A 25,241-nucleotide genomic window follows, 5' to 3' on the forward strand; every position below is an offset into this window, starting at 1 on the left:
ACACAAAATATTAAAAATATAAAATTGTCATATTCAACATTTAACACAGACGTAATCAAAATAACATGGTTTCGATTAGAGATAGATTGACACTGAAAACAGACGTAATCAAAATAACATGGTTTCAATTAGAGATAGATTGACACTCAAAAGTGGTTTCAATTAGAGAAAAGTGGTTTCATTTAGTGATAGATTGACATTCAAAACACCCACCAAATATGTACAAAGGGTAAAACTATGGTCGCTACTCGTCGACCCTTAAAACAAATAAGTGAATAACGCCTCTCAATTGGTTCCGGAGACTTGTCTTGGGCTTACAGCCTTACACAAACAACGAAGAGGATACAATACATGTGAAATGTATGATAACGAACGATCAATGTATTGGACAGTTGGCAGTGGTCCATAAACATTAAACAACGACCCCAAAACCAAAAATCCAATAGATAACTTCAAACTTCCCTCTACAATACACCTCCCACTCCCACAGTCCCACGGTGGGGAGCACCTAATCTCATCTTAAACTATGGTGGTGGTTATGGACGTTTTGTACCAGCCAACGAAGCCTTTAATCACGTCGTCTTCGCCTTCGCCTTCAATCTCCGACCGGAATTTCAACTATTATGCTCATGTATCCACCAAGTACCATCCGCTTCCGAGTACTAGCAGCAGCTTCAGATTACATCGCATCACTTCTCAATTGGCCCCAAACTCATCCAAAACAGGTAGACTAAATTTATTACTCCAATTGAATTTTAAATCTCCGCCATTTTTGTATAGATTAAACTCATTTTTTATTCCGTACGTTGTTTCTCTACTTGTTTTTTTTTTCTTTTCCTTACACGAGTCGTAATGTTCGTAAGGATTAGATGCTAATGCTATCTCGCTTTTCAATGGTATATGGTGCTTTGTTTGATTTTTGATACCTCATGTCTGATGGAAGGCACATTCGAATTGCAAATTAGGTTTTGAATTCGGGTACTAGACTACTAGTTGGGTTGTGTAATGTGTGTGGTGGTGATTAATTTTCAATGCGAGAACAATGTGATTATTTTAAATTATTATCCCATCATGAGTGGGGTCTCCCTGCTGCGTACGAATTTTAATAGTCAACAAAGATTTTATGTCCTACACGGATGTTCAACAGTTCAAGCTTTTAGACATCTTTTGGTGTAATAATTGAGTAAGTGTTCCTTTATTTTGTACAGTAGGAGTTGTTTAACGTCTTTTTGTAGGGTAAATAGTTGTGATTTTTATTCATTCCAGAACAACACAGACACACATTTAGTGTTTTTCATGTCAAATAGGTGATAAGTGTTTTTCTTTAACCAGTTTCATAAACAGTGAAAACATCAAATCAATTTGACATGTTGGAATAATCCTTCAAAATTTTTTTGTAAATTAAACTTGGTTTCCAGAAAAAAAAATCAAAGGTTTCCATGCAAGGCTTTAGATATTTCTTTTTCCATGAGTACGCTTAACTTGAAGAAAACTAAATGCTGTAATTAGTAGTCATTATCGTATAATGCCAACACACCATTTCTTTCTCATTGTTTTCCTCTTATCTTTAAAAGATATTATCATTCTTAATCCTAATAATGACTTGTTTGACAGAAAATATATTTTCAGTTTTCAGTTTTAGTGCTTAAATCTATCCTTTGTCCTTTGTCACACACCTCTGGTTATTTCTTCATTGTGGGCTTCATTTGCAAGAGGTCACTCGGTGTGGGTCCATGTTTCCTGTTTATGGCGGAGGTCATCTATGGAAGCAGTTGCAACTGTCTCCATCTTACCTCATTCTTATGGGACTGTGGTATTGTTATTGTTATTGTTATTGTTTGGTTGACATACGTATTATAGATGCAGGTTATGGATGTTCATGGATGCAAGACAACTCAACCTATAAGTCTATTATAGCCAACCATGAAAGGAGACATGGCCCATTACATTCAATGTTTCCATCTAGCCCTGCACAAGTTTCCTCTGTGGAAGATCTTTTTGAATTTATATGCTCAGGGCCCCTTATAGAAAAACTTGGATTCACTCCAGAAACAATAGCAGAGTCTATAGACAAGTGGTTAACAAATGGATTCCACGTGTGTGAATTGTTTAACCTCAACGAGTTATACCTTACAATACCCCAGAAAGCTAGAATTTATCACTACTATATCCCTGTCTTTTTGTGGTGCGAACAGCAGATTTCTGATCATAGGTCCACTTTTAAAGATGGAGATGATATCCCTCCTTTGGTGGTAAATGTTTAATCTTTTTTTTTTTTTTTAATGACAGTATAAAAAATACAATTAATATACTCCACAAAAAGGTTGATGTCCTCTGTTGTTATGCAGATTGGCTTTAGTGCACCACAAGGTTGTGGGAAAACTACACTTGTCTTTGCTCTAGACTATCTTTTTTCAAAAACTGCAGGCAGGTAGAGTGCAGAGTAATGATATATTTTACTAAAATAACTATATTTTAATGGTTGTGAATTTATAATACAGAAAACTTTACAAAACTCACTTTAGTTTATCACTTTTTTGGTTGATCACCCAGATATATATTGTTTAATGATTTAACCACAAAAAACTTTGCCATATTTAAAAAACACGCAGCGACAGGGTATAATGGGTTTTGCTGGTATTCTTGCTGACGTGGCATTCAAAAAGAGTAAATTTCATAAAAACCATTGTAGTTTGTCATTTTTTTCGGTTTAACCACCCGAAGAATTTCTTTTTATGATTTAACCACAAAAATGTTTTTGCCACATAAGCAATTCAATTAATAGAATGAATTAGCCATCCACGTTTCAACTTAGTATAGTAGTATATGTTGGCCTTTCTTTTGTAACCACCCTAGTGCTTACAAAAGGAAAAACCAACATAATCACAAGTTTCAACACGTGGGGCTGGTTACAAAAGAAATGCCAAAAAACTAACTGGTCTAGATCAGTTGGCCACCAGGGTTGCCTGGGTGGTTTTCCTTTGGGAGGTCTCGGGTTCAAGACTTCTTGGAGGCTTTTCCATAGGTGAAGCGGGTAATGGGGTAACTCCCCATGGGTGAAGGTTCGGGAAAGGCATACTGCCCGCTTGGATATGTCACTGCACGACTCGAACCACTAACATAATCTAACTCTGCCGTTCTAAAAAAACAAAAGAAATGCCAAAATATAGTGGGTTGAAATGTGGATAACCAATTCCTTTTGCTAATCAAATTGCTTTTGTAGTTAAACTGTAAAAAAAAATTCTCTAGGTGGTTAAACTGAAAAAAAGTGACAAACTAGAGTGGTTTTTATATATTTTACCCTTTCTAGTAATCTTGAGGGATAAAACTCATAAAAGAATTTCCAACATGTATGTATCAGGAAATCTGCAACTATTTCCATAGATGACTTTTATCTTACGTATGATGAACAGGTAAAGTAACTAACCACCTATTTTGTTCAACTTCTTTGGTTTTCTATTATCTAATGGCGTTTTAATTTCATTTTTAGGCTAAATTGAGAGAAAAAAATCCTGGCAATGCTCTTTTAGAGGTAGGGTTTCAAATTTAACTTTGCTTTTTTTGAAAGCAGAAAGTTGAACACATTAAATTTGGTCACAGTTTCGTGGAAATGCTGGAAGCCATGATCTTCCTTTGTCAGTTGAAACACTAACTGCTGTTAGTAATTTGACTAAAGAAGGTGTGATTGACTCTTTTATCCCACTTTTTTTTTTAATCTAATCACAAATTTTGAACTAAATTTTGGTGCAAAAAGTATCTTCAGGTATGAAGATGAAGCTGCCAAGATATGACAAAGTAAGCACACATCAATTTTAAATTGTGATATCAATAACCTTCAAATACAAAAGATGCAACAGATACAAATCAACTTTAACACATTTCAACCAAATTAAGGTAAAAGACATAAGTCAAAGAATGTATGATTTTGAGATTCTTTCTTTAATTATGCAGTCTGCATACAATGGTAGAGGTGACAGAGCCGATCCTTCAACATGGCCTGAAGTTGAAGGACCTCTATCAGTAAGTGAAATCTTTTGGATTTTTTACGTTTTGAAAAGTTGTTTTTTTTTTCCTAATAATCGGCAATGTGTCTTTTCCCCGTTTTGTCAATATTTAGGTAGTTTTGTTTGAGGGTTGGATGCTTGGTTTCAAGCCTCTTCCTGCTCAAGTGGTCAAAGCTGTCGATCCACAGGTCAACACACTAACAACACACATCCAGATATTCATGTGTTTATATTGTTACTTGTTGAATCATTAATTTTTGCTGAAAATTCATTTGCAGCTAGAAATAGTGAACAAAAACCTAGAAGCTTATTATGATGCATGGGACAAGTTCATAAAATCATGGATTATCATCAAAATTAAAGACCCAAGTTGTGTATACCAATGGCGTTTACAGGTTTTCAACAATTTTCATATCCTCCTTGATTGATTTTTTATAGGTTTTATGATTTAAATATTAATTGCAAATTCGGGGAAATCTTGCAGGCAGAGATTGGCATGAGGGAAGCTGGAAACCCAGGGATGACTGATGAGGAGGTTTTTTTTTTTTTTTTTTTTTTTTATATTTTATATTTTTATTATATTCATCATGTTATTTCAACTTGTGCTAATATTTGTTGGTTGCAAAGGAAGTAAAGATTTGTTGCTTTTTTGGAGTTGCAGGTTATGGATTTTGTATCAAGATATTTGCCTGCGTATAACGCATACCTCCCTACACTCTACACAGAAGGACCAAAAGGATCAGATTCTAATCACACACTTATTGTTGAAATCGATGAACAAAGAAATCCAATCCTTGCTGGCTAGATACAGGCAACTAGGTACCTCCACCGATTCATCTTTCAAAGTGTTTAATTTGTATATTCAATAAGCCTACATGCATTATTATAAATATAAGGCTACGATTCTTTTTATACAATTTAAATGTACCTTACCTAAAACTTATTATGCTACACACTGCTTAACAATTAATATATATTACAACTTTTAACATTTCAATATCGTTGATACACAACAAATAGAATGTGTTAAGATACATATATATAGGTAGAAAAGATTGGTGTTTAAAAATAGATACGTTACATGCGGAAAATGAATAGGAAACACGGTTTTAGACATAGTTATATGGGCTACTTGCAGCAGCAACAATCACCATCCAAACACCCATGACACATTTCCGGGCAGCAACAACAGCAAAACATTGTGAAGAAACTGCATAAATAAATATTTATCAATTATGACAGAAATTTTCTATACAATGGACAGGTAACAAGCCAAAATTTGGGTTTGGGATTGAGTTGACCCCTTGACCTTTTTTTTTTTTAAATAATTAATGTATTAGATATGTTTACAAAAAGTATATTATTAAGAGGTTTAAGGTCATAAAATGACAACATATTTTCTGATTTGTCTCAATTTTTTTACATATTTAATCATTTTACTTTTAAAAAGTGTCTCCCTTAGCTCATTATTTTTTGAATGAACTTTAGGAATTCGGGCAACTTTTAAACCATTTTCCTTTTATCTTTTACAAGTTTAACCCTTTAGAGAGAACATATAATCCATATCGATCCATTTTATTTTTTAAGTATATGGATTGACTAGAGAAGCGAAGAACTTATAGAAGGAGATGAGATAAAAATTAAAAAGGAATTCAGTTTAGAAAGTATACAAACCAGGCATATATGTAGCCCCTTTCGTCCTTCCGTTGTTGGATTTGATGATGTGATGACATCACTTGTATCTTTGGTGCTTCTGACATCTCTTCTATGTGTGGATGTGGGTGTGGTTTTTTCTAAAACTAAAAGTAACAGAAAAGAAACAAAGCCAATGTGGATATATGGTATAAAGAAGGGTATGCCTTGTATGACCGTATTTAATGAGGGTGGTGCATAGTTGGTGGTTATCAACCAACAATAGCCATAAGGTCCAGCCCCCAGGCCCCAACCCAACACAAATGTAATTTAACAGCATGCAAAAGAGATCACATGGTAGCGTTGTGAAATAGTAATGTTAGTAATCAATCCATTTGTAGTTGAAGTTATTTAATGTGATTTAAGATAAAAGTTAGTTTAGATTTTTTTATTCCTTAATTTTCACAAATTAATGTCAGTCTTTTCAGTTACTTGATAATCATTTTTATTTATGTCTAATAACAAAGTAATAATATATTTAGATTCTATATTAAGCATCCATATTTTGTTAATAAAAAAAGTTAATCATCATTATTTGCCATCATCATTTGTTGATTAAAAAGTTAATTATTATTATTTGTTAATTAAAATGTTGAATTAAAAAAGAAACAATTAAAAATATAAATTTTAAATTGATTAATAATCAATAGTTATAAAAAATATCAAATCGAAAATTAAGTTCTAACTAAAATACATAAAAGTAAAAGTTATACTACCTTGAAAGTAATAATTGACATTAAAAAACATTATGGTCGAAATCAAAAAATAAAACTTAGTAGTTTTTGTAAATTAATTAACTATACCAATAGTTAAAAATAACATTAAATAGAAAATAACTAACAATTATTCCAAGCAATAGTTAAAAGAAAAATAACAACAATTATTGTTCAAAATATCATGTGATTGACAAAAGTCATTGAAATAATATGATTCATCTAATAAATAAAAAATATTTAAAAGAAAATATAAAAATCTTACTGAACCAAAAATATTGAATTTAGAGTTGAATGATTTTTTTGTGTCTTTGCTTGTGGATTCCGTAATAACTTAAAGATTGAAAGTTAAACCCTTTTACATTTAGACCATTTTCCTCCATTTCTTGAAGGGATGTTCATTAATTCATATCCATGTTTGTTAGCGTATATATTGTATGTATTATGTAGCCCATATTGTTAGATAGGTTTTGCTTGTATTCAGTCCGTGTTCTCATACCAGGCTCATATTGTATGTTTTGTATATATATATATATATATATATATATATATATATATATATATATATATATATATATATATATATTGGAATGCATGGCCTAAGGCCAATTCATGAGAATTATGTGCGTTAACATGGTATCAGAGGGTATATGCTAAACCTAGCCTCTGATCCTTATAAGTCGTCTGCCCCAGGTCAATTTTTTTCTCGCAACATCTTCTTCCCTGTTCATCTTCATCATGCCAGACACAGGTTCTTCCACTCCCTTTTCTGGTCCATCAGATATGATCTCTGGTATAACAAACATCAAATCTTATATCCCTCATTTGCTTGATCTTGATCGGTTAAACTACGATTCCTGGAAAGAGCTGTTCAAAACACATTGCATTGGGTACTCTGTATATGATCATCTTGATAACTCATCTTCATCCTCCTCAAAACAGCTCATAGATCGGTCTGCATCATGGGAAGAGGTTGACAACATTGTCAAACAATGGTTATACGGGACTCTCACTCAGTCGGTCCTTCAATCCATTCTTGTACCCGATGCCACTGTTGCTAAAGTTTGGAAAGCTATTGAAGATCTCTTTCATGAGAATAAAGAGAGTAAAGTCATGGAATTGGACGATGAACTGCGCTCTCTAACCATTGGAGACTCAACTATTATGGAATATTGCACTAAGATTAAGTCCATATCCGACCTGCTCGCTAATACGCGTTCCTTGGTGAATGAACGAAATCTTGTCATCTATGCCTTAAACGGACTGTCGCCAAAGTTCTCTCACATTGTTACAACGATCTGCCATTAAAAACCCTTTCCGACCTTCTTGGAGATGCACTTCATGCTTACTCTTGAAGAACGATCGATGAATAAAGAGCATAATCGATTTGTACAATCCCCGCATCTTGATACACCTTCTGCCCTGCCAATCCTCAATACCCAACATCAAAATCGAGAGCCAAGCTCCAACCGTGACTCATCAACCGGCGACAGAGGGCCGTTCAAACGACGGTGGTGGCTTCTCGCACCCTTCAGCTGTGTAGGGAGGGTTCTATGCTTGGCCCATGTTTTACCCTCCTCAGCGTGGTCTTTTTCCACAGCCTCCTCCATCGGTCCAATGGCCATTTTTTGCAGGTCCGACGCATCCACGCCAAACAACACAGTGGCCCAATGCCACTCCATCCCAGCAACAACAGACGATGCTTACTTCTGGTCAGCCCAACAGCAGACAACCCATTTATCATCCAAATGGCTTTCAGTTTTTTCAATACCCGTCATCTGTCGAACAAGCAACTACCTTACCTCAAGCATTTAGTATTATGACTCTTCAAGATATGGGAAACACAAATTGGTTCATGGACACCGGGGCGACTGCTCACCTCAATAACGATGCAGGTATCCTAAATTCTGATACAAATAAGTGCAATAATTTTTCTGTTTTAGTTGGAGACATGTCTCGAATTCCGGTTGTCCAATCGGGCAACACTACCCTTAATCTCAATCCCTTTCGTACTTTACGTTTACAAAATGTTCTTATTACCCCCCAAATCATCAAAAATCTTATTTTCGTCTGTCAATTTACTCGTGATAATAAATGTTCGATTGAATTTGACGCCTTTGGTTTTTCTGTGAATGACTTCTTGACCAAACAAACTCTCATCCGATGTGATAGCACCGGAGATCTCTATCCGGTCACGATTTCTACTCCTCAAGCTCTCCTCAATGCCAACTCGTTTGTCATTTGCTTTATCTAAAACTCAAGTTTCTTTTCCTTTTCAAGCTATACATTCGGATGTTTGGACTTCTCCATTACAAAGTCATGGTGGTATTAGATATTATGTTCTGTTCTTAGATCGGTTTTCTCATTTTTTGTGGGTATATCCGTTACGCAAGAAATCTGAAGTATTCTCTATTCCTCACTTCCATGCTTATGTTCAAAATCAATTTCAAGCCAACATACAAACTTTTCAGTGTGATAATGGTAAAGAATTTGACAATATTTAATTTCACCACCTTTGTGACACTCACGACATCCATATGTGTTTTTCATATCCCTATACCTCTCAACAAAACGGTAAATCCGAACATATGATTCGCAACATTAACAACATCATACGTACCCTCTTATTTCAAGCTCATCTTCCACCTACTTATTGGGTTGAAGCTCTTCACATGGCCACTCATCTCTTAAATATATTACCCTCCACCACTCTAAAAAACGACACTCCATATCACAAACTTTTTAATGTCCGCCCATCTTATTCGCATCTTCGTGTCTTCGGATGTTTATGCTACATTCATCTCAACCTCACTCACAAACTCCAACCTCGTTCGGTTCCGTGTATCTTTCTTGGTTATCCTTCTAACCATAGAGGTTTTCGGTGCCTCAATCTTCATACCAAGAAAATTATCATCTCTCGTCACGTAACATTCGATGGGTCCATTTTTCCTTTTAGATCTGTCTCCCACGACCGTTCCCTTAACTATGAATTTATTAGTGTTGATGAGTCTCGCAATATCTTCAATAACTCATTCCATTCGGCTCAACCCATAGATCCCACACTTTACTCCTCTGCTGCCACAGACTCTAATACTACCTTCGGATCGGTCTTTAACGACCCTACCACCACGTCTTCTCCTGATGTCGATACTTCTCCCCCAAGTATTGACGTTTCTGCGTCTCAGTTCTCTCCTCACACCAATCCTGCTGTTTCTCACCCTGCTTTCCTAGTTCGGTCAACTCCACCCAACCCTCTCTTCGTACTCACTCTATGACAACTCGTGCTCGTCATGGAATTTTTAAGCCAATTGACAAGTTAAATCTTCATGTTAGTACAATCTCGTCCCCTGTTCCACGTAATTACTCACAAGCTTTTCGAGACCCTAATTGACTAAATGCTATAAAAGAAGAATATAATGTACTCATTTCTAACGGAACTTGGGAACTTGTACCTCGTCCTGCTAATGCTAATATTGTTAATTGTATTTGGTTGTTTAAAAAGAAGTACAATGCAGATGGTTCTTTAGCTTGCTACAAGTCTCGTCTTGTGGCCAACGGGCGCAATCAGCGACCTGGGATTGATTGCGATGAGACTTTTAGCCCGGTTGTCAAACCGGCTACTATACGAATGGTTCTCATCTTGGCCGTTTCTCATCATTGGTCGGTTCATCAGCTTGATGTCAAAAATGCATTCCTTCATGGTCACTTATAGGAGATTGTTTAAATACACCAACCACCGCGGTTTCGTAACCCATCAACTACTGATCATGTGTGCTTTCTCAAGAGGTCTCTATATGGCCTCAAACAAGCACCACGGGCTTGGTACCATAAATTTGCCTAGTTTATTACTGGCATCGACTTCACTAACAGCAAATCTGACTCTTCCTTGTTCATCTTTAAACAGGGAGATTAGATTGCTTACTTGTTACTCTATGTTGATGATATTGTCTTGACAGCATCCACCACGGGTCTTCTCCGGCAGCTCATATCTACCCTTCGTTCAGAGTTCGCCATGACAGACTTGGGCTCATTGAATTATTTTTGGGTATTGCAGTAACCAGAGACAGTCATGACATGTTTCTCTCTCAAACGGAAATATGTCACCCAGATTCTTGAGCGAGCCAACATGCATAAATGCAAACCGGCCCGTACTCCGACTTACACTTCAGCTAAGTTTGATGATACAAGCCCCTCTGTCTCTGATCCCACTTTGTATCGCAACCTTGCAGGTGCTCTTTAGTATCTGACTTTCACCCGTCTGGATATTACCTACGTTTTTCAACAGGTCTGTCTCTACATGCATGACCCCAGGGAGCCTCACTTTATTGCTCTCAAACGTATTCTTCGCTACATTCAGGGCACTTTAGACCATGGTCTCCAGCTTTATGCCTCCCCTTCTCGAGGCCTGATTGCTTACTCTAATGCTGATTGGGCAGGCTGTCCATCCACTATACGTTCCACCTCTGGCTATTATGTTTTTCTTGGTCAGAATCTCTTATCATGGTGTAGCACCTAATTCCTGGTACGTATTTAATTTCATTGAAATGTTACAATTTACTCTGGGACTCGGCGAGTTGGAGGCCCAACTCGTCGAGTAGACTCGACTGTTGGATCGGGGGTTTAAGTGACTTACTCGACGAGTCGGAAGACCGACTAGACGAGTAGGAGCTGTATGGACAAAACCCTAATATTTAGGGGTTGTACCCTATTTAAACACTTTATCTCATCCCAACCCAGCCTCCATCACCCTCCCAACTCAGAGAAACCCTATATTTAAACCCTAAACCATTTTTGAGTGATTTGAGCTCTTTTGGTGCCTTTTTGTGTGTGTTTGAAGTTGAGGGAGAAGAAGAGAGCTTAGGAGATCAAGAGGAAGCTAGTAGATTGTAATGTCCGTGTTTCTAGGCTATGCATTAATATTGACATAATAGTCTAGGTTAACCTTTGTAACTCATTTAGAAGAAATGAAAAGGAATTATGTGAATATTATGTGAAAATTATGTGTTTTATGCTTAATTATTAGGGTTTAATTAATTAAGAATAAAAAAATGAGCGTCGAAAATAAATATTAGATAAAGCCGATATCTATTAAGAAAGTTGTAGTGGTCGTGACAAGGATTACGGATATATAAAGAATGCCGAAATCCGAGTTATAACGAAGAAGTTATGACCTGTCGAAGTTTCGCGACAAAACCGGCACGGTGCCGAATATCGTAAAAAGTGAGTTTTTGATAAACTACTTTTTAGCCTTGGTGATCTAAACGAAAGTCGTAGTGTTCGTTAAACCGAGAGTATGTATCAAAAGAACGCCCAAATTTGACTTCGTATGAGGAAGTTATGATTTTTCTAAGTTTCGGCTTAGCAGTAGACAACTAAAAAACTCGAATTTTAGATCGAGTGATTTTTAGCCGACACGACCTAAACGAGAATCGAAGGTCTCGTCAATAGTAGCACAACGGTAAAAAGACAGACGGAAACGGACGTCGGATGAAGAAGTTATGAATTTTTAACGGATTTCCTCTCCCGGTCTGTTAAAAATAATAATATAAAAATTAAAGTCAAAATTAGCCGACGAAGTCTAAACGAAAGTTGTAGAGCGTAATTTTACCTACGCGTGCATATAAAGAACGTCAAAAACGGAGCTCGTATGCGAAAGTTATGGATTTTAGAAGTTTTTGCACAAAAATCGAGAAATTTCGCATAGGTGGCTTCGACCACGTCAACCTCGCCCAAATCGTGCCACGTGTCCGAACTGCTGAGTCATCCGAGGCCACCTGTCGACGCGTGTCACATTCTCCTCAGACCGATGGCTCGGCCAATCAGGAGCTGCCTCGTACCCTTCTGATGATGCATCCGAGCTTCGCCCATAGCGCCACGTCCGAAGCCTCGGACTAGACCTCGGTCCAATCAGGAGGCGACACCGGACCCTCGCATGTGCGAGCCACGTGAACACCCTTCGGATCTGCTGCCGCGTGGCTTCCTCCTAGCCGTCCGATCAGCAGCCTCGGCCCCTATAAATAGGAGGGTGCGAGACCTCCCGGGTATATTTTGGAAAATTGTCACTTTTAGCCCCTTTCTTCATATTTCTTTCATTTTAACATCCCCCAAAGCCCCGGTATCAATTATAACCCCCGGAATACGCCACGAAGTGCCCGAGAAGCCCGGAAAATTTATCTTTTCGGTTTCGAAGCCCGACCTTTGCAGAGCCCGTTTTCTCAATAAAACTCCCGGTTTTATTAGAAACGATCGTTTTAGGCAATGAAGTGCTGCCCGATTATCGTTCAATCAAGTGAGTGTGTAGTTACTTTCACCTTTACACATAAATATGAATTATTTTATATAAAATACGTGCTGTGTAAATATATATTTTATATAAAATATAAAATATATACATAGATATGAATTACTTTCACCTTTACACATAGATATGAATTATTTTATATAAAATACGTGCTGTGTGAATATATATTGTTTGTTTATTTGAGATGGATATTGAAGGAATGATTTATACATGTTTTTAAATAATTTAAACTGTATATGTATTTTATCTACAAAAATGTTGGGTAAACCATGGGTAGATGAAATAGTGGGTGTGTGATGAAAGGTGAGTTGGATAGATGGGATGATCAGTGATATAGATCATGAGTTAAATAGTGGGTGTGTGATGAAAGGTGAGTTGGATGGATGAAATGATCAGTGATATAGATCATGAGTTGAGAGTGAGTGGTGAAATATGAGAAAAGCCTTACCCAAACGTTGGCGTGAGTGGTGCAATATGAGAAAAGCCCTTACCCAAACGTTGGCCCCCGTCATTCAGCAGAGTATGGATGACAACCATGGACTATTCTAGACGGTCTGTGGAACACTAACAGGCTTGCAACCTGTAAGTGTGTGAACTATATGTTCATCATCTGTACTCAAAAAACCCATTGACATGTATTGCAGGGGGGGGGGGACTCCCGTGGGAAATACTGTCGATGAATAAGAGCTATGGACTTAGCACATGGAAAACCCATTGACACGTATTGCGGGGGGGACTCCCGTGGGAAATATTGTCGATGAATAAGAGCTATGGACTTAGCACATGGAAAACCCATTGACACGTATTCGGGGGGGGGGGGGGGGGGGCTCCCGTGGGAAATACTATCGATGAATAAGAGCTATGGACTTAGCACATGGAAAACCCATTGACATGTATTGCGGGGGGGACTCCCGTGGGAAATATTGTCGATGAATAAGAGCTATGGACTTAGCACATGGAAAACCCATTGACATGTATTGCGGGGGGGACTCCCGTGGGAAATACTGTCGATAAATAAGAGCTATGGACTTAGCACATGGCGACGATGTGACTTCGTGCCTATTTGACATAAATTGCCGAGGGAAAGCAATGTTGTCACCCCGATGTTTGTCTTATTTGACATAAATTGCAGAGGAAAGCAATGTTGTCACCTTATTGGTTGTTTTATGTTAGGTTGTCTTATTTGACATAAATTACAGAGGAAAGCAATGTTGTCACCTTATTGTTTGTTTTATGTTAGGTTGTCTTATTTGACATAAATTGCAGAGGGAAGCAATGTTGTCACCTTATTGGTTGTTTTATGTTAGGATGTCTTGTTTGACATAAATTGCTGAGGAAATCAATGTTGTCACCCCTAATGAAAATCCTTAGGCTAGGTCCCTTGTGATAGTTGTTTTAGGGACGTAAAGCGAGGATAATGGGAATGGGTAATTAGGGTTATTTTGATTGATGAAATTAATAAATTTATTGTTGATTGAGAACTTAATAAGTTTATTATTTATTGTGGGTTGAAAACCCTATATGCTCTCCAGCCTCCCAAGCCTGACCCACTCAGTTTAATTGTATCACAGGTATCGATACGAAGTTGCTTTACACTGAGAGATTAAAAGAGAAGTAGATCACTAGTGTAAATGAATTTAAGTTTTGTTTATGCTTATGTTTTTGTATTGACAATGACATCCCAATGGTTTAAGTGAATAAAATACATTTCTTCGGAAATGATTTGATAACATATTTATAATGTTTTTCTGGGAACAAATTCCGCAACACTTTTAATCAAATGATTACTCTGAAATTATTTTAAAAGCATAAATTAAACCGGTCTTTTCTGGCCGTGAAATTGGGGATGTCACATAGATTCCAAGGTTTTGCTTCATTCTCAGTCCATTCAAGGTAAAAAGCTTGAACATTGACCATATATTTCCTAGATCTTGTTTTGGGGCTATTTCCCCACCTTTTCTAAGCTTTTGAGAAGTTATGTTCAGTTTTGCCAGTATTTGTGGGTTGTGCTTCAGATCTGGAACCATTGAGGGTTCCCATGGCATAAAGGTGCCAACTTTATGGCCATGGGAGACCCATGCATCATATAAACCCCATTTTATAGCCTTTTGAGCCAAAAGCCCCATGCATGGACATCAAGTTCGTAGCTTTACGTATAAAAGGGACCCTAGGAGGTCAGATCTATGATTGGGATGCATTAAGTCCCACTGAAATCGACTGCATAGTTTTGGACAAAGAGGGACTCGGCGAGTCACTTAGGTGACTCGGCGAGTCGGGTCACTTTTTCCCAAAGTGTCTCCTGGAAATGGTTTTGGTTGAGTGGAAGGAACACTCAGCCAGATAGCGATTTGTTTTGGACCTGGAACTCATGGGACTCGACGAGTGTATGAACAGACTCGGCGAGTCCAAGGCAATCTCCCAACTTATGAAGACGGACTCGGCGGGTTCAGGAGGAACTCGGCGAGTCATAGACTGAACATCTTCTTATGAATGAAGATGAACTCGGCGAGTTCAAGAATGAACTCGGCGAGTTCAAGAATGAACTCGGTGAGTCGTTTGAAGATTGTCCGATGTGTTGTTGAAGGCGAACTCGTCGGGCTCTTGCTAGACTCGACGGATAGGAGCGGATTTATGACATTTTGTGGTTATGGGGACTCGACGAGTTGGCGGGTCAACTCGGCGAGTCGAGTCAACCAGATGTTGACTTTGACCAAGTTGACTTTGACCAAGTTGACTTTGACCATGGATTTGACTTGGACATTGATTGGGTTTGGGTTGACCCTGGTAAGGGTTGCGAGTATGAGTATGAGTTGATAATTTGGAAGAGTTGTCGTGTAGGGATTGAGGAGTCGGGGAGAGTCGATTTCCACATCGAGATCAGTGCAGACACTACGCGACATCGAGGTGAGTTACCTTCTAGTAGGGGTGGGTCTACGGCCACAATGCCGGCCCACCAGTAGGAGTTGTTAGATGATTGTCTTTGTGATAATTATCTATGTTTGCTGCTACCTGTTATGTTTATGTGCTAGCATGATATATTATATGTGATAGTGGTAGTAGGAGGGGAATAGTCCCCGTAACCGGTTGAGATAAACCGGAAGGGGTAGGTCGGACACCCCGGTATGTCTGACAGGGGTAGGTTAGGCACCCCGGTATGCCTAGCAGGGGTAGGTCGGGCACCCAGATATGCCTGGCATGGGGTAGGTCGGGCACCCCGGTATGCCTGACAGTATGTGTTACGTATAGTATGTAGTATGATGGGGGAACTCACTAAGTTTTGTGCTTATGATTTACAGTTTTGGTTTCAGGTACCTCTTCAGCGAAGGGGAAGGAGCCGGCGCGGTAGTGGCACATCACACACACACTGGATTTCGCACTATGAGACTCCTGGAGATTGTACTCTGATTTTCATTACTTTTGGTGATTTGGTTTTGAGATACGATATTATGGTTTTGTGGATTGATGTAACAATGGCGATGTTTTGGTTAACTATTTTATAAACTACTTAATTAAAATGAAATTTTTGGCCTTGAAAATTGGGATGTTACAAGTTGGTATCAGAGCCTTGGTTTGAGGGATTCGGGCACGCTCTCGAGTGTGTCTGGGCTCAAACTAAGGACTTGGTATAGAAATTTTCAAAAGTAAAATCAATATATATATATATATATATATATATATATATATATATATATATATATATAAAGGAATTTGAAAAGAAGTTTGAAAAGAGAAAAAGGAACTTTGAAAAAGAACAAGATGTGTGATGTGCGCGACCGGCCGAGCTCAAGTAAGTTTTCCCCAAGATACCCATACATGTTATGTTATGATATGATATGATTATGAGAATTGCATGCTAGATTAGGGCTAGAGGATCTAGGAAGGATGCCTTATATGCCTACTGTATATATATGAGAAATGCATGTTAGATTAGGGCTAAGGATCTAGGAAGATGCCTGATATGCCTGCTATATGTGCTTTTGAGCTGCGAGATGTTACTGATTAGTCAGTTATATGTTAGCTTGGATAGAGTACGATTGGATTGGGTTACTCAATGCCCGAATGTTGTTGCTTTGTGCTTCGGGAGTCCTAGTTATCTTTAGCTAACTAGTAAACGAATACGTTAAGTTACATATTGCAAGGACGAAATAATTCCAGAAGGTTAGGTCTAGCCCTACTGCGCAGCTCTTGTTTGAGTCCAACCGTTGTGGGGTAGGACCTTTCATTTGAAGAATTATCTGGTCTTAGTAATATGTAGTGGTATTCGCGATCTAGTTAGGTAAAGGTAGCAGGGGTTCCTTATGCAGCTGATGGCGGAGAGTAGGTCGGAGAGTTACCCTAGGGTAAGCCTAGGACGAGATTGGAAAAGAGTGCAACAGTGGTAGAAGGGACTTGGTGGAGTCGAAGCAATCCTTGAGGAAAGTACGGATAGATGTGGAAGGTAGTATGGGCCCGTACTACTGAAAGTAGAGGATCCGTACTCGAATCGAGGAGGGTCGAGATGGAACCAGGAAACTTGTAGAAGTGTATGAAACCTCCCAAGGTTTATGTATGATTCTGACGGTTATGTGTTATGCTTCAGAATGGTGATGATCACACGACACGGAGGAGGAGGTTCAGGGTCAGGATCTGGTTCAGGATCAGGTTCGGGAGCAGGTACCGAGCCAGTTGATGAGGGACTACGTGAGTTCATTGCTTCTGAGATCAGAAGAGGTATCCTTGAGTCGACCCCGGTGATTTTCGGGTCGATCAAGGAAGGGATCATTGAGTTGATGGAGGATCGCCTCAGGGCGTTCAGGAGTAACATGACACACAGCCAGTCAGGGTCACGCACACTGTCCTTCAAGGACTTTAGGGCAGTGGTGCGCCGGATTTCCATGGGGCTAAGGACCCCATCGCAGCCAGGAGATGGATTGCAGACATTGAGTCTGCACAGTTGACGAGCTTCTACCCTGAGGGGTCGAAGGTGCGATATGCGGCAAGATGTTTAAGAGATAGGGTCAGAGATTGGTGGGAGTCGGTTGGTGACTCGTTGGGAGCCTCGGCTATTGAGGCTATGACTTGGTCGGATTTTGTGACCAGGTTCAGAGCTGAGTTTGTGCCGGCTGTGGAGCTTCAGCAGCTGGCCAGGGAGTTTCTCGATATGAAGCAGGCGACAGAGACGGTGACGGAGATTACCGCCAAGTTCCGGGAGAGGGCATTGTTAGTGCCCCGGTATGCGGGAGATGAGGATATGCGGAGGACCCGCTATCTTGATATGTTACGATCTGATATTCGGGAGCATGTCAGCTACTCAGCTTGCCCGACCCTGGATTCTATGATCGCTAGGGCGAGGGAGAGGGAGATTGATTTGGAGCACATCCGGAAGAGGAAGGCGGCAGAGGGACATGCGACTGGGGTTTCAGGGAAGAAACCCAAGGGAACCGACGTTAGGTCGAAGGGCCATCAGGGCCGGAGCAGCTGCGGAAAGTGCGGCAAGCCGCACGAGGGGGTGTGTAGACTAGGATCATCAGGCTGCTACAAGTGCGGCAAGACAGGGCACTTCAGCAGGGATTGTACCGCCCCTGCGCCCACTTTCCAGACATCAGAGTTGTTGTGTTTCCATTGCAACCAGCGAGGCCATAAAAAGGCCAATTGCCCTCAGTTGACAGCAACAGCGCCAGTGAAGGCGCCAGCTCCAACGACCCTACGAATTACTGATGGCCGGCAGGGCAAGTCAGAGGCTCCAGTGGTGAGGAGCCGAGCCTTCCAGTTGACTACCGAGGAGGCACGCGCCGCACCCGATGTGGTGACGAGATCGTTCCATGTGAACGGTATCCCAGTTCAGGTGTTGTTTGATTCGGGTGCTACCCGATCATTTGTCTCTCTTGCGCTTAGCAAGAGGTTCCATGAGTCTTCGGGCATGTTGGATTGCCCTCTAGAGGTCGAGATTGTGTATGATCGACCAGTGCGAGCATCAAAGGTTTTAAGGGACTGTGTTTTGAGGTTGTTCGAGGAGCGTTATTTGGTAGACTTGGTTCCCATTCCGTTGCGTGGCAACAAGGTGATTATAGGCATGGATTGGTTGAGCCCCAACGGAGCTGTGATCGATTGCGCGCAACAGTTGGTTCGGATCAGGACCTCAAGTGGGGGAGAGCTGGTGGTTCAGGGCGAGAGGCCACAGTGCGGACCAACACTATGTTCAGCAGCGAGGGCTAGGCGCTATCTTCAGCAGGGCTGCGCTGGGTATGTCGCCTATGTTATGGATACTCGGGAGGCGGGTAAGACGATGGTGAGCGATGTTCCAGTGGTGCGAGATTACGTAGATGTATTCCCGGAGGAGCTGCCTGGGATACCTCCGAAGCGACAGGTGGAGTTCAGGATCGACCTAGTCCCTGGTGCGGATCCGATGGCCAAGGCACCATATCGGTGGGCTCCTCCCGAGATGCAGGAGTTGTCTACACAGCTGCAGGAGCTGTTAGACAAGGGATTTATCAGGCCGAGTAGTTCGCCTTGGGGAGCCCCGATCCTGTTTGTCAAGAAGAAGGACGGGTCGCATCGCATGTGCATAGATTACCGGGAGCTGAACAAGGTAACGGTGAAGAACCGTTACCCACTTCCGAGGATAGATGATTTGTTCGACCAGCTTCAGGGAGCATCTTGGTTTTCCAAGATAGACTTGCGGTCAGGATACCACTAGATGAGGGTCAGAGAGGAGGATGTACAGAAGACTGCTTTTCAGACTCGGTATGGCCACTACGAGTCTGTGGTGATGCCCTTCGGGCTCACCAATGCCCCTGCCGCGTTCATGGACCTCATGAACCGCGTGTGCAGACCGATGCTAGATCGGTCTGTGATAGTTTTCATTGATTACATCTTGGTTTACTCCAAGACGCAGGAGCGACATGAGGAGCACTTGCGATAGGTGTTAGATACCCTGAGGAGGGAGAGCTTATATGCCAAGTTCTCCAAGTGCGAGTTCTGGCTGCGCGAGGTGCAGTTTCTTGGACACCTTGTCAACCAGAACAGGATATTGGTTGACCCGGCCAAAGAGGAGGTCGTGATGAGATGGGAGGTTCCGAAGTCTCCATCTGAGATTCGGAGTTTCCTCGGACTGGCAGGCTATTATCGGAGATTCATTCAGGACTTCTCCAAAATAGTCGTACCCTTGACACGGCTGACGAAGAAAGCCGTTGTCTTTCGCTGGGGGCCTGAGCAGCAGGCAGCATTTGAGACGTTGAGACAGAGACTATGTGAGGCGCCGATTCTCGCTCTGCCCGAGGGCATGGAGGATTTGGTGGTATATTGTGATGCGTCCATCTCGGGGTTGGGCGCGGTGTTGATGCAGAGAGGACATATCATTGCTTACGCTTCGAGGCAGCTGAAGCCTCACGAGGCAAACTAACCGACACATGATTTGGAGTTGGGGGCGGTCGTCTTCGCCCTCAAGATTTGGCGACACTATATGGGGTCCGTTGTACCATCTACACGGACCACAAGAGTTTGAGTTACCTCATGGATCAGCCGAATCTGAACATGAGGCAACGTCGGTGGTTAGATGTGGTGAAGGATTACGATTGCGAGGTCCTTTACCACCCAGGGAAGGCCAATGTAGTGGCCGATGCGCTTAGCCGTAAGGCAGCGCCGATCAGAGACATCTGCATGAGGATGACGGTGGTGACTCCTCTTTTGGAGCAGATCCGAGAGGCCCAGCAGGAGGCTATGAAGGAGGAACATCGAAAGAGCGAGCGTATTATGGGACAAATTTCCTCCTTCGACTATGATAGTCGTGGGTTATTGGCGCTACACCGCAGGGTGTGGGTTCCCTATCATGGGGGTGTGCGCCAGGTTCTGATGGAGGAGGCGCACAAATCTCGATTCTCGATTCATCCCGGGGCGACGGAGATGTACAGGGATCTTCGACCCGATTACTGGTGGCCCCGCATGAAGCAGGACGTCGCCTGGTACGTAGAGCGATGCTTGACCTGCAGGAAGGTCAAGGCCGAGCACCAGAGGCCACACGACAAGATGCAGCCGCTAGACATTCCCATGTGGAAATGGGAAGATATTACTATGGACTTCATCACCAAGCTTCCCAAGACTGCACGGGGAGTGGATTCGATTTGGGTTATCGTGGATCGGTTGACCAAGAGTTCCCATTTCATACCGATCCAAGAGAGCATTTCGGCCGAGAAGTTGGCCGACATCTACATCCGAGAGGTAGTAGCTCGGCACGGAGTGCCAGTTTCGGTGATTTCGGACCGAGACGTGCGGTTTACCTCCAGGTTCTGGAAGAAGTTTCACGACGAGGTGGGTACTCGTCTGCATTTCATCACAGCGTTCCACCCGCAGACGGATGGTCAGAGTGAGCGGACCATCCAGACTTTGGAGGATATGCTGCGGGCCTGCGTTCTAGAATTCTGTGGTAGCTGGGATACCTACCTTCCATTAGCTGAGTTCTCCTACAAAAACAGCTGCCACGCGAGTATCGACCGTCCTCCCTTCGAGATGTTGTACGGAAGGAAGTGCAGGACCCCGATATGTTGGGGCGAAGTTGGACAAAGGGTCATGGGGAGCACCGAAGTGGTGCTCAAGACGACAGAGAGAATTCAGCAGGTTAAGAGCAAGCTTCAGACTGCTCAGAGTCGGCAGAAAAGTTACGCCGACAAGCGCCGATCAAACCTAGAGTTCCAGGTCGGGGATATGGTCCTCCTGAAGGTGTCGCCTTGGAAAGGCGTCATCCGATTCAGGAAGCAGGGCAAGTTGGGCCCCAGATACATTGGACCTTTCCAGGTTATAGCCCGGGTGGGCAAGGTGGCATATAGGTTGGACCTGCCAGCCGAACTCAATCAGATTCACAGTACGTTTCACGTCTCCCAGTTACGGAAGTGCCTGGTGGACGACTCGACAGTTGTACCCTTGGAGGATATTCAGGTGGATGACAGCCTGAATTACATCGAGCGGCCAATAGCGATCCTCGACAGGAACTCGAAGGACCTAAGGAACAAGAGAGTGGAGCTGGTGAAGGTGCAATGGCAGCACCGCAAGGGATCGGAATGGACTTGGGAGCCGGAGGATGAGATGAGGGAGCACTACCCCGAGCTTTTTCCAGAATCAGCAGCAGACTTCGAGGACGAAGTCTAAAATAAGTGGGGGAGATTTGTAGCACCCGATTCCTGGTACGTATTTAATTTCATTGAAATGTTACAATTTACTCTAGGACTCAGCGAGTTGGAGGCCCAACTCGTCGAGTAGACTCGACTGTTGAATCGGGGGTTTAAGTGACCTACTCGACGAGTCGGAAGACCGACTAGACGAGTAGGAGCTGTCTGGACAAAACCCTAATATTTAGGGTTTGCACCATATTTAAACACTTTATCTCGTCCCAACCCGGCCTCCGTCACCCTCCCAACTCAGAGAAACCCTAGATTGAAACCCTAAACCATTTTTGAGTTATTTGAGCTCTTTTGGTGCCTTTTTGTGTGTGTTTGAAGTTAAGGGAGAAGAAGAGAGCTTAGAAGATCAAGAGGAAGCTAGTAGATCCCAAGGTTTTGCTTCATTCTCAGTCCATTCAAGGTAAAAAGCTTGAACCTTAACCATCTATTTCCTAGATCTTGTTTTGGGGCTATTTCCCCACCTTTTCTAAGCTTTTGAGAAGCTATGTTCAGTTTTGCTTGTATTTGTGGGTTGTGCTTCAGATCTGGAACCATTGAGGGTTCCCATGGCATAAAGGTGCCAACTTTATTGCCATGGGAGACCCATGCATCATATAAACCCCATTTTATAGCCTTTTGAGCCAAAAGCCCCATGCATAGACATCAAGTTCGTAGCTTTACGTATAAAAGGGACCCTAGGAGGTCAGATCTATGATTGGGATGCATTAAGTCCCACTGAAATTGACTGCATAGTTTTGGACAAAGAGGGACTCGGCGAGTCACTTAGGTGACTCGGCGAGTCGGGACGCTTTTTCCCAAAGTGTCTCCTGGAAATGGTTATGGTTGAGTGAAAGGAACACTCAGCCAGATAGTGGTTTGTTTTGGACCTGGAACTCATGGGACTCGACGAGTGTATGAACAGACTCGGCGAGTCCAAGGCAATCTCCCAACTTATGAAGACGGACTCGGCGGGTTCAGGAGGAACTTAACGAGTCATAGATTGAACATCTTCTTATGAATGAAGATGAACTCGGCGAGTTCAAGAATGAACTCGGCGAGTCGTTTGAAGATTGTCCGATGTGTTGTTGAAGGCGAACTCGTCGGGCTCTTGCTAGACTCGACGGGTAGGAGCGGATTTATGACATTTTGTGGTTATGGGGACTCGACGAGTTGGCGGGTCAACTCGGCGAGTCGAGTCAACCAGATGTTGACTTTGACCAAGTTGACTTTGACCATGGATTTGACTTGGACATTGATTGGGTTTGGGTTGACCCTGGTAAGGGTTGCGAGTATGAGTATGAGTTGATAATTTGGAAGAGTTGTCGTGTAGGGATTGAGGAGTCGGGGAGAGTCGATTTCCACATCGAGATCAGTGCAGACACTACGCGACATCGAGGTGAGTTACCTTCTAGTAGGGGTGGGTCTACGGCCACAATGTCGGCCCACCAGTAGGAGTTGTTAGATGATTGTCTTTGTGATAATTATCTATGTTTGCTGCTACCTGTTATGTTTATGTGCTAGCATGATATATTATATGTGATAGTGGTAGTAGGAGGGGAATAGTCCCTGTAACCGGTTGAGATAAACCGGAAGGGGTAGGTCGGACACCCCGGTATGTCTGACAGGGGTAGGTTAGGCACCTCGGTATGCCTAGCAGGGGTAGGTCGGGCACCCAGATATGCCTGGCATGGGGTAGGTCGGGCACCCCGGTATGCCTGACAGTATGTGTTACGTATAGTATGTAGTATGATGGGGGAACTCACTAAGTTTTGTGCTTATGATTTACAGTTTTGGTTTCAGGTACCTCTTCAGCGAAGGGGAAGGAGCCGGCGCGGTAGTGGCACATCACACACACACTGGATTCCGCACTATGAGACTCCTGGAGATTGTACTCTGATTTTCATTACTTTTGGTGATTTGGTTTTGAGATACGATATTATGGTTTTGTGGATTGATGTAACAATGGCGATGTTTTGGTTAACTATTTTATAAACTACTTAATTAAAATGAAATTTTTGGCCTTGAAAATTGGGATGTTACACATGGTCTTCTAAACGTCAAGGCACCATTTCTCGATCTAGTGTTGAAGTTGAATGTCGTGGGGTTGCAAATGTTGTTGCTGAAACTTGTTGGCTACGCAGTTTACTTCGTGAGCTACTTTATCCACCTTTGTCTGCCACGTTGGTTTACTGCAACAATGTTAGTGATGTTTACTTATCTTCACTTCATGCGTGACATGGTTGCTTTGGGATATGTTCGAGTTTTACACGTTCCTTCTTCATCTCAGTATGTCGACATCTTCGCCAAAGGACTTCCATCGACTCTATTTCTTGATTTTAGATCCAGTCTGAACGTTCGCTCGAGACCTCCCGTTCTGACTGCGGGGGGATGTTAGCGTATATATTGTATGTATTATGTAGCCCATATTGTTAGATAGGCTTTGCCTGTATTCAGCCCATGTTCTCATACCAGGCCCATATTGTATGTTTTGTATATATATTGGAATGTGTGGCCTAAGGCCAATTCATGAGAATTATGTGCGTCAACATGTTTTTAGATACAATCAGATCAATCCAATCATCGATTTGACATCAAATATTATCAACCGATCCAATCTAATTAACTTTGGTCAACCAAAATTAAGCGATCAAATTGAACATTGAATTGCATCGGTTTCATGAAGGTCATATGTACTAACATGGGCATGCTCCATTTAGTCGTTGATGTTCCATGGTTTACCTCTCATGTGATGCCATGGGATGGGTGTGGCATGGGTCATCAACAATAGTCACATTTTTTTTTCAATTATTTGGATAGTTTTTAATAAATAAGGATGTTTAAATATATCAAACAAAACTAGAAATGGAAATATACGGATCAAACCGGTTTGACGAGTCAAAATATGCTTGGATCAATTGGATATAAGTTGTTTGGGTTCGGTCGAATTGATCCAAGACATTTTTACGAGTGTTTCGCAACCCTAATTATACATATATTAATTAAAGCTTGTGGTATATAAGGCTCAAATGTTCGATAAAAAATTCAAGTTGAACTCGTTATATGTTCATGATTATCATCAGATGACAACTCATTTTGTGCTACAACCTGATAAAGTTCGACTTGAATGAGAGAAATGGGTTGCTATGTCAATACAAAAAATGATAAAAGCCCACAATATGGGAGGAAATGCGGGATATGGGTCGTTTTGGTCTACCAAAAAGCTTTTACCTTTTAGTTTTAGCCATGGATTTAATTTGCAAAACCAAAAGCATAAATTAAATAAGCAATTCATTGGATATAAATAAATGAGCAATTCTATTGGTAATCTGGTATAATAGTGGTATCTCATTGGATTCTGTTGAAACACTTGCATCTTTATTCTATGTTATTTTAAGTTTTT

The 25,241-nt window shown here is 41.5% G+C and overlaps 2 protein-coding genes and 1 long non-coding RNA gene across 6 annotated transcripts; 2 read left to right on the forward strand and 1 right to left on the reverse strand.

The window, feature by feature from the left end:
- The first annotated feature begins 355 nt into the window (after positions 1-355).
- Positions 356-5,001, forward strand: LOC145143540 (P-loop containing nucleoside triphosphate hydrolases superfamily protein). Of its 4 annotated transcripts, none has more exons than XM_079074810.1 (12): positions 356-725; positions 1,867-2,252; positions 2,349-2,431; positions 3,362-3,413; positions 3,491-3,532; positions 3,601-3,679; positions 3,755-3,795; positions 3,952-4,020; positions 4,118-4,192; positions 4,283-4,399; positions 4,489-4,539; positions 4,666-5,001. In XM_079074810.1, the coding sequence occupies exons 1-12, from the start codon at positions 527-529 to the stop codon at positions 4,807-4,809; spliced, it is 1,338 nt and encodes a 445-aa protein (XP_078930936.1). In that variant the 5' UTR covers positions 356-526; the 3' UTR covers positions 4,810-5,001. The 4 variants fall into 4 exon arrangements, with proteins under 4 accessions (XP_078930936.1, XP_078930938.1, XP_078930935.1 ...); XM_079074812.1 differs by having other exon boundaries at positions 361-725; positions 3,764-3,795; XM_079074809.1 differs by having other exon boundaries at positions 365-725; positions 1,861-2,252.
- LOC145143586 (uncharacterized) lies at positions 4,964-5,967 on the reverse strand. Its single transcript, XR_013724622.1, has 2 exons — positions 5,679-5,967; positions 4,964-5,214 (listed from the first exon to the last, which is right to left on the reverse strand). It is a non-coding gene; the product is annotated as an uncharacterized LOC145143586 (long non-coding RNA).
- Positions 5,968-7,147: 1,180 nt separating this feature from the next.
- Positions 7,148-7,717, forward strand: LOC145114659 (uncharacterized). The gene has a single exon (XM_079050724.1). It carries the CDS (start codon positions 7,148-7,150, stop codon positions 7,715-7,717), a length of 570 nt encoding a protein of 189 aa, XP_078906850.1.
- The last annotated feature ends 17,524 nt before the right edge of the window (positions 7,718-25,241 follow it).

Source organism: Lactuca virosa, chromosome 1 (genome assembly GCF_052849685.1).
Source record: "Lactuca virosa cultivar CGN04683 chromosome 1, Lactuca_virosa_CGN04683_v6, whole genome shotgun sequence".
NCBI lineage: Eukaryota > Viridiplantae > Streptophyta > Magnoliopsida > Asterales > Asteraceae > Lactuca > Lactuca virosa.

What these genes read in the sequence shown, in the direction of transcription:
- LOC145143540 (XM_079074809.1), top strand. Translation starts at nt 527, where the DNA reads ATGGTGGTGGTTATGGACGTTTTGTACCAGCCAACGAAGCCTTTAATC. An exon ending in CCCAAACTCATCCAAAACAG is followed by an intron (nt 726 to 1,860) that starts GTAGACTAAATT and finishes TACGTATTATAG; the next exon opens with ATGCAGGTTATGGATGTTCA. An exon ending in TAGTAATTTGACTAAAGAAG is followed by an intron (nt 3,680 to 3,754) that starts GTGTGATTGACT and finishes TGGTGCAAAAAG; the next exon opens with TATCTTCAGGTATGAAGATG.
- LOC145114659 (XM_079050724.1), top strand. Translation starts at nt 7,148, where the DNA reads ATGCCAGACACAGGTTCTTCCACTCCCTTTTCTGGTCCATCAGATATG.